Source organism: Limulus polyphemus, unplaced genomic scaffold (assembly GCF_000517525.1).
Source record: "Limulus polyphemus unplaced genomic scaffold, Limulus_polyphemus-2.1.2 Scaffold10272, whole genome shotgun sequence".
Taxonomy (NCBI): Eukaryota; Metazoa; Arthropoda; class Merostomata; order Xiphosura; family Limulidae; genus Limulus; species Limulus polyphemus.
Genome location: NW_013675882.1, coordinates 8,209 through 17,770, shown reverse-complemented (window position 1 = coordinate 17,770; position 9,562 = coordinate 8,209). Strand labels below are relative to the sequence as shown.

Genomic DNA, 9,562 nt, shown 5'->3' with positions numbered 1-9,562 from the left:
ATTATTTGGTTCGTAATCCTTCCTCTACACTTACTGATGTAAAAATCACCATTCCAAATATTTCAACAGTGTACTTCGTTCCGAAAACTTCAGAAACAGCAGCCGGAATACAGACAAAAGCTAGAGGAAAGGTAGTAAACAGCCCACAAATCCAGATCATGTACATCACTTTTCCTCCAGTCAACAGCAATACTGTCTTTATTCCCAGTAAGAGGAGAATCGTTAACTAAAGGTTTATACAAGTCAATGTGATTAAAGGTGCAAAAACGAATAAAAAATACAAGAAAACTGAAACAACAGGTAGATAAACATTGAAACATTTTATAATGTTTAATCGAAAAATAGGTTTTGGTATATATACACATTATTCTGTTCTGATTGTGTGTTAAGTTTATATTACTTTGTGTATAGATTTATGTTATTTAGAAAAACTACACTGATTACTTATGATGTCGACTGATTAGGTTTGTGACCTGAAATTCTTCCGATAATCCTTTTATCTGCGTTAAACTAACTTACTTTCAACGGTTTCTCAAAACAGTGTTTTTTTGTTTGTCTTTTCACTGTTTTGAGATTATGGAGATTTGCACTTTCGCTTTATGTGTAAATCCAACAATGGGATATGTTGTTACCAGGTTAGGGATTGAGACCTGAATTTTATCGTTATAAGCCCTCTAGTTTAATGCTGAGCCATAAAGATTGTATACCCTTTACACACCAAATATTATTTTAATAATTATAATAACAACACAAGTCACTTCATTTTACTCATTCTTACTTTGTAAGATATTTTGTCCTGAATTAAGCCTACAATCACACGGCTAAGTGCATGAACAGCTCCAGCTACAGAACCAATGGTGGACAGAAACATGTCGTCTTGTATAAACGTCTGTCCATATGTCTGAAAATCAGTATGAAAGTATTTTTTTAATTTCTATAGTGCACATTGATGTATGTAAGACATATTATACTTGTTAATAAGCAACTTTATAACCCCAAATTCTTGTTTTTATTTCATAAATTATAAGGTCGTTTATTTCTAGTATGGAGAATGCAATTTTCAAGTTTAAAAGAACTTAGTTTGTACTTAGTTACTTAGTTTGTAACTACAACTTCTTCTTATTTTGTATTACATTTGAACACTACGATCAATGGTCTCGTACATAAGGTTTTGGTTTCAAGCTGTATCTAAAGATGGTTTATGATGGCAATAACATTCAAATTTTTAATGTAAATCGTAGTTTCGGAAGTTAAAACGTTAGATGGCCATAATTTCAAAGGGTTCTTAGAAAAAATAAACTAATCACAAATGCATGTACCTACCTTATATAAAACATTCACAAACATAAATGGGTAAAAGGAGCAAATACAAACTATTGATAAAAGGTAAAATTCTTTCATTTTCACAGCTTCATTTGGTGACACATAAACTTCACCTTCACCATTAGTGTACGGTTGTTCACCATCAACGTTCACATTGGCTGAATCTTCTTGCCATGATGCACATAATTTTTCGCTATTTATTGTTCTTGTACAGTCCAAATCTTTCGTAATTGGTCCACTAAGTTCTTTACTACACGATTGTTCTGACGTTTCGTACACAGTAGTTAGTTCACTGGATGTTGTTTCTTCCTGTGTTAGAAATTTGAATATACTTGTTTCCTATGTTTTTTTGGAACAGATAATACAATATACTGGAAAATATATATCCTAAAATGTCAAGGTTTTCTACTGAGTAATAAACTATCACTACACTTATTATCAAAAACGGCCAAAATCTTGAATATGAAACAGCAGAATAAGTATTATTAAAAAACTTATTTGGGACACATTTTATGTTTACTACTATTTCAAAAAATTCCTACGCTCATGCGAAAATGTATTGATGATAGTAGGGAAGCGTTTCTATTATGAAACAAGCTATCTTTTGGTGTGATGAGGAATTAATTATATTCCAGGTTTCTCATGTTTATGTGTTTATCAGTCATCTAGTTTTGTGTTCATTACTTAATCGACATGTATCCGATCAGAAGTTAAAAGTATTTATATAGAACAGGCATTCATTAAGAAGATATATCTCCAGAGGTCCAATATGTGTGGTTGATACTGAATTATTTAAGTTTGGTTGAGATTCAGCACATGTCCATACACATCTTATTATCCAGTTGAAATAATCTCTGCTCGCTTTAATGAAAACTGAAACTAGTAAATAAGTTGGACTTATTCAGATGATACGAAGCGAATTTACTTTGTAGTCGAAAATACCAATAGTAAACTTTTTAATCAAATTGCACTAACCTGATTTGACTCTCGTGGTAGTTCTTGGTACATAAGCAGCCCAATCAGTAGAATTCCACCAGTAACACTTCCCATTATCAGAAACAAAACAGGAACACTTTCTATAATTTCATCGTTGTAAAAAAACCTGAAGAGATATTGAAAGTTTACTCGTTAATGAAAAAGTAAATTGGTTTATGAATTAATTTAATACTACATTGATGATGTTGAACAGCATTAGGCCTCCTAGTGTCACACCGTAAGTATACGGATTTATAACATTAGAAACAATATCGATACCAGTGGAGGGTAAGGCACAGATAACCCATTGTGTAGCTTTGTGGTTAACTACATACAAAAATAGTAATAGATATAACTCATTGGTAAATGATAATTTCAATATCTATGTAATATAATATTTGTGTCTTTAGAATACCTTTTTCCAGCTTGGTAACTAAGATATCATTCAGTCACTTTGAACAGCTAACATCTAATATTTCCAAATTACGTGGACTTAATAAAAGAACAATGTATGACATATAAACGTGTAAAGCTATTGTACAAACTTGAAAGGGTTTTCTTTAGGTTATTAAATACTTCCATGACAAAAAACTAAAACCTAAGGACTTTATCTATTCACGACCATGTCTTTAGGCTTTAAACTTTGCTTTCTAAGTATTTTATCGTAAGCAATGTAAAAATGTTATTTTGTATCTGCTCTATAATAATTAACACTGATTTCAAACAGTAATGTACAGAATCTCGAGTGTTACATACGATAATCAAATCTAGATTATTTTCATCCAAGGTATGCTAAACATTTGTAACCAACAGAAAGAACAAATAATACCTAAAAGAAAAAGAAGCAAGGGCTTGGATGATATGGAATAAAAAAGTAAAATAAGGTAAGAGAAAATTAAAATTAATTATTGTGTTTGTATTTCAAAAATCATTACGTAAGTTTAAAAAAAAACTTGTAACTTACCCATCAGAATCAGGTTGGAGATTATTAGGATTTACAATGAATGTCTGTACGCTATTCATAAAAAGAGGAGTTAAAGCTAATCCTGAGGCCACTATCCCTGTCACGAGTCCTTTCTTGGTGGGAAACCACTGTGAAAAGATTTGGTAATTTATTTCGTGACGTGTCTTTTGAAATACACAAACTAAATGTTATAGTATTCATTGGTTTGGAATTACATTATTTGAACTATATATGGTGTAGCCATTAGTTACAAAATACGGTATTTGTATCATCAATCACAACCAATATACCATAGATGAACACGGATTGTGTAATAGTTTAGAGTTAAAGAAAAATAAACCTGGTCTACACCCTAGTGATAACTGTATCTAGATTTCCAGCGGAATAATAACTAGACCATTCTCATAAAAGTTTTTACAAGTATAGTTGAATTCAAAAACTAAAAATTTTCCTCAGATTAGAAGACTAAAAAAAGTATATGTTAAATGGTTGTTTGTACTATAAACGTTGATATGTATATATAAATATATATACTTTCTACATTAAACCTGAAAGAGAACGTATCCACAAGGCGAGGGCAGTTTTTTGTAATTTTTATATGATATATATAATATTTATGTGATGTTTTTAGAGGTTGAAATGAAATAGTTAAATGATACTTTTTAAATGATTGGAAGGTGAAATTAAACGTTTAAGACAGGCTTTCTTTTATTTTACGTAAGTATATTTTTATAACAACTAGACTCACCTCCATAGCAGTGACCACGGGGTGACCAAAACAACAGATAAGTCCCAAAGAATTAACTACTCCATAAGTGATTATGGTAGCTACCAGACTGTGTTGTATACTCCAGTACGTCACTGTTATGCCAAAGCTAATGGATTAAAATGTTTTTATAACATGAATAAATACATCACAATCTTTTGAACGAGAACTAATAAAGTTACGAACACATTGCTCTCAATGATAAAGGAAAACACGAACGTAACAACAGGAAACATTTATTAAACATTTCGGAATCTTTAAAATGTATATCATACTTCTGTTGTAATTACAAATAGTGTTTGTTTGTTTTGTACCTATAGATTACTGATGATGGAAGAAAAAAAATGTAAACAATTTGAATATACAAAGTATAACAAGAGAAAATGAAAAAAATATAACACAAATGAAATAGTTAAATTAAAATAGATTCAGATCAAGTGTACAATGTGTATTATTTAGAGAACGAAGAAGAGTTTTTATGTATTATATTTCTTTTATTAGAAGTTCAGTATCTTATTTGGCTGTTGAGATAATTTTAAAGTTGGAAAAAGAAATCGGATGTCCTGTTTCTGTATTGTGCTGATAGATAGCGGAGTTTGGAGGGCTTGTAACCTTTCTTCCAGTTTTTTATAGATATGCCCATGTGTTCACATGCCCGTAGTTTAATGTGACGTTTGGCTTCATCAATATAGGAGGCCTTACAATCTCCGCACGTGAATAAATAGATGAGATGTGAACAACGGGCAGACGGCACACGACTTTTGTAATGGAAAAAATATTTAGTCTGAAATTGGGTTTCATAATAACTTTCAATTGACTTTACGGATAATAAAAGTTACATCATTTTTTAACTGATAAAGGAGCTCTGTCTTCCAAGAAATGGTAAGCAGATTTATAAAGGAAGTTTAGGTATCTTAGGTGGTTTGACAAACAAATTAGTTAAAAATGAGAAAGTTATTTTCTCCAAGAAATGCTGAGGGTAGCCGTTTCGAAAGAGAATGTTATATATTGGAAGAAATTTTCTTGTGAAGGACTAAATAGGATGAGGTTAGTTTGTAGGCGTTATTTAGTAGGCAGATAATAAGATTAAGTTTGAAAGAGAGGGGGGATATAAAACTGTCAAACTAAATGAAAAGGCCAGTAAATGTGTTTTTACGATATACAGACGTTGCAAAGCCGTTAGCATCATGGTTAAAAAGAACGTGCACAAAAGAAATAGAGTTACTCATCTCCATTTCATGTGTGAAGTGTATAGATGGGTGTTGTGTAACATTATACATAATAACTCTTCTTTCGTTGTCGTTGAGATCGCGAAAAAAAGAGTTAATAACAGAAAAGGCAACATTACCATCTCTACTACTCCTATATATTACTTTGATCTTTGTTTTAGGAACACAATACCATTATTTTAGATTTCTTTCTAAAACATCATCACTATCGTTGTTTCTTTATCTATACAGTATAGTCATCTTTGTTCTCCACTTATAGCATCACCATCTTTAATCTTTATTTTCCTTCCGTAGAGGTGTTGTAACTTCTTCAGTCCTTGGGTATGTTGTTATGGGTTATTTTGGAAAGAATAATTTTAAGTCCATTCCACGTAACGATAAGGTTGGTTATTTTTATTATCTTGTGCTTCTCTCTATTCACAGTTTTTGCATTCTCTATTAACACACATTTCCAAGGTTCCGTCCAAGCCGGTGAGCAATGTTAGTTAAGATATTTGAAGATTAATGAGCAATCTTGTTTCTTCATGATTGCTAGTTCCTTGAAAGCCTCAGCATGTTTTAAATGTCGAGGCTGCATCTCCAGTATCAATCTTATGAGATATTTTATTTGTTTGGCCTAACTCTAACTTCTGTTGCTAAATGTTTTTACTAACTCTGAACTTACTGAACTCAATCATCACTGATTACTCATATTTATATCGTGTTCTTGTTTTCAAGATACTCAGTGAAGATCTCAATTCTTAACTTTCACCAACTTCCTCGACCTTAACGTTATGAAATAAAATATAGTTTACAACAACATATTTGTTCAATAGTTTAATAATTAATAGTTTCTTTCGTGATTAGATATTCGTAAGAAGAAAAAACACGTTATGTCTGGTCCTAAACAGTGGAACGATATTAAACTTAAATTCCTATTTTCTCTGTTCTTTTCGAAAGGTTGAAAAGAATTGGTTTAAGTTCATTTAGTCTTTAGAACAACGGATGTATGATCTATAGAAAATACGGATCTAGTTTAGAAGACAGTGAACAAGTTAGTTCATGCATTTTTCAAACATCTATTAGTTTGAAATCAAGTTTTTGTTTGTTGCACCGCAGTCGCCTAACAAATATTAGTTTCATATTATCCACATTTGTTTTTTGTTTTTTTTGCATATGCACACGGTCACTAATATACAAATACTGCATAAACACGGGCGTATAGGATTATTTTACACCCACCCACACTACTGTTGTAAATGACTTAAAGAAACAGCCGCTACAACCAAGGTAAAATAAATAAATACGTGCCTCACCAGGACTAGATATTAACGTTAATGGGCAATACGTCATAAATATCAATGTCAATAAATAAAGGAGTGAGGAAAGAGAACCAGAAGAAGAAAAAACCTAATTCCGAAAAATACAAAACCTTGTGAACCTAAATAACTTAAGATCAATAACAATATCTAGTAACAATCAACAATCATTTGTTTTAACTATATCTCGTGAACTAACTTGATTAAGCATTATGCACGATTTTTATTTAGCGATTAGATCACGAAGTTACATCTCATGTAACTAGCTAACGTACATAACCTTTCATAACATTAATAGCTGTACGTGCACTCATGGGGGAAGCTCGTGTCTGTTTCATATTAGATATATACTGAAATTCAACTGCTCTAGCTAGAAGGTGAGTTAGCACTTTGAATATAACTAAAACTTCATAGTTGAAATAAACAAACATGAAACAAAACCATAACCAAACAAAAGTATAATTTGTTATCTCACATCATACATAAAGTACACAAACAGGGGCTTATAAAATTATGTTTATATACACGGACACTAAGATACATAAACTACATGAAAAGCAACGACATATCTTTTTTACTGGACTTCAGTAAAAATGTGTCCTTCTCTTCCAATTAAATTTCAAATGGTGTCTCTATGTTAATATAAATATTACTGTGACTAGTTATTTACAGGTGTATTGTTATTGTATATTATAACAGTTTACTTCCATGAATTTGTTTTTATCAGTTATTATTATTAAATACATATATAAGTGTACATCTTACCTGAAAATACAAGAACCAATAATCATGCTCCAGCGACGTCCAATAAGACACCTAGTTTTGCCTCCAAAATAAAGCAGTGAACATGTAGAGATAAATGCATAGAAAATCCAGCTAGTTTCTTCATATGTTGTGTCCTTCTTGACTCTTTGTTTCAGGTAAGAAGTTAAGTAAGGAGTTAGGTTTCCAAACGTTAGTATTGTACCTATTGCTAGGTAAATCAGGAAACATCCACCAACTGATACCAAGGGTCGAACGTCCATTTGCTAATATTATATACGAATCATGCTGGTACTTTATAGTTTTAACATACGTATAAAATCAGTAATACATATGATAATCTAGATTATAGATAACTTACCTACTCAAACATAGAATTGTATCAGTAAAATGTGTATCTAGTATTCAGTGTTAACTGCTCTGCCATTATTTTGCAACAATTCTTCAGTGTTATAGAATTATAAGTGTGAAAGGAAGAGTAAAGATTACGTCAAAATATTGTTTTTCCAGCATCATTCAGTTTCAAGCGAATTTTGTTTCAGTTAAATAACATAGGAAATATATGATTTTTTCATTATATAATTTAGTCCTTGATAGATTGTACACAGGGTTAATTTCACTTTGTAAGATCGTTTTGCTTATGCTATTGTTGTGTAGTGCCACCACGTGTGCGAACTGTACCAAACAGGCATATATTTACCATGATTGTTAAAGGCTGTAGAATCACATGACACCATTTCAAATAATATAGCCTTTAATGTTCCCCATGGAAGTGTAAAATATTATATAGTAACTCACTGAGGATCTAAAATGATCCAGAATAAACTCCCAACACTAGCGTACACGTCAGTAGAGGGTCTGAGGATAGTTAGGTCAAGATAAGTTCAAACATAACATAACATAGTAGGAAGCGAATCAATACATCACATATCTGGCTCTTTGAGTATGTGTAGATATTTATTGAGTCAAAAACTTAGCATGGACAGAAAACCTGCATCAGACATGAAAATGGTGTACTGTTCTTACGAAGAACTTTGGCTATAGAATTAAACATATTTTCCTCTCTAAAGTTTGTTTAAAGTGAAATTTAGAGTTTATAGGGAAAATGAAAGATAGAATTTTGTAATTATTTCAAAAAATATACAATATAATAGCACTAGATTGGATCAGGAGCTTTCTTAAGCTTGGTAGAATACTGGGTTTGATTTGAATAAACTACAAGATATAATAAAATGGAACGTGTGAATCTAAAAGTAAGTTAAAAGCTGAAATTTTATACAACCTAACAAAAGTAACAAGTTATCTAAACAACAACCCGTTTATCATATAAAGAAAGATAATTCTTGTTCAACTGATAAACAATGAACACCAAATAGTAAAGTGGTACCTAACAAAAGTTTAATAAATATATATTAAATTATTGTAAACAATAGATATTTATTAACTTTGTGTAATTAGTAAAGTAGAAATGATTATCAAACTAGTACAAAGTGTAAAATTAATAGTAAAGTTTGAATTGTTACTGTTCTGAATTACTTTCATCACTATAAAAAAGACAAAAAATATCTACTTACAGAGACCGGTACTATTTTTTCTTTTTAATTTTAATAAATAAACTTTAATAGTCACCGAACATAACACACCAAAACTAAGAAACAGTGTTAGTTCACTAAGATGGCAAAAACTTTTACTCAAATTATATTTATTCTTATATGACAATATGTTCAAATTGTGCGCATGCTCACTATTTAATAAGTTTAGATGTATAAGTATACAAATGTATAACTTGTGTTTCACAGATGGGTTTTAATGTACGTGTTACCTATATTGTACTTTTACTTTTTTATGCAAGTCCTGCTATATCCCGCTACATATTACAACACAAACAAAACAGACACACGTAACCATTTTTCAAGACAACAGTGACTTGAACAAATATTAAACAATATACAAAACGGACGGTGGTGGTAATGTATAAAAGTGATTATAATATTCCTTTTCTGTAAATGTTACATCAAACATAAAAGATAACTTAGCCTGTTTCAGCTGAGTTTTTCTACATTGTTATCCATTAGTGTTGTGTAACTTAACTGAATTAGGGATCAAAGTATGCTAGTACGCAACTCTAGATAGATAGAGAAGTGTAAAAACGTAACGGTCAACTACACACTTGTTTCTTTTTATATGTGTTGAACAAATACGAAATTACTTTTCTATCATGTATAGGACAATAATTCACATTAGC

The 9,562-nt window shown here is 30.9% G+C and overlaps 1 protein-coding gene across 1 annotated transcript in view; it reads right to left on the bottom strand.

The window, feature by feature from the left end:
- Window positions 1-7,469, bottom strand: part of LOC111083604 — a 9,035-nt gene extending 1,566 nt beyond the window's left edge. The window contains exons 1-6 of the mRNA XM_022380224.1: window positions 7,321-7,469; window positions 4,011-4,137; window positions 3,263-3,390; window positions 2,299-2,425; window positions 1,324-1,632; window positions 779-901 (exon numbers count right to left, since the gene is read on the bottom strand). Coding sequence (XP_022235932.1) covers window positions 779-901; window positions 1,324-1,632; window positions 2,299-2,425; window positions 3,263-3,390; window positions 4,011-4,137; window positions 7,321-7,346 — 840 coding nt within the window. The 5' untranslated portion in view covers window positions 7,347-7,469. The remainder of the gene's footprint in view (window positions 1-778; window positions 902-1,323; window positions 1,633-2,298; window positions 2,426-3,262; window positions 3,391-4,010; window positions 4,138-7,320) is intronic.
- Window positions 7,470-9,562: the final 2,093 nt, after the last annotated feature.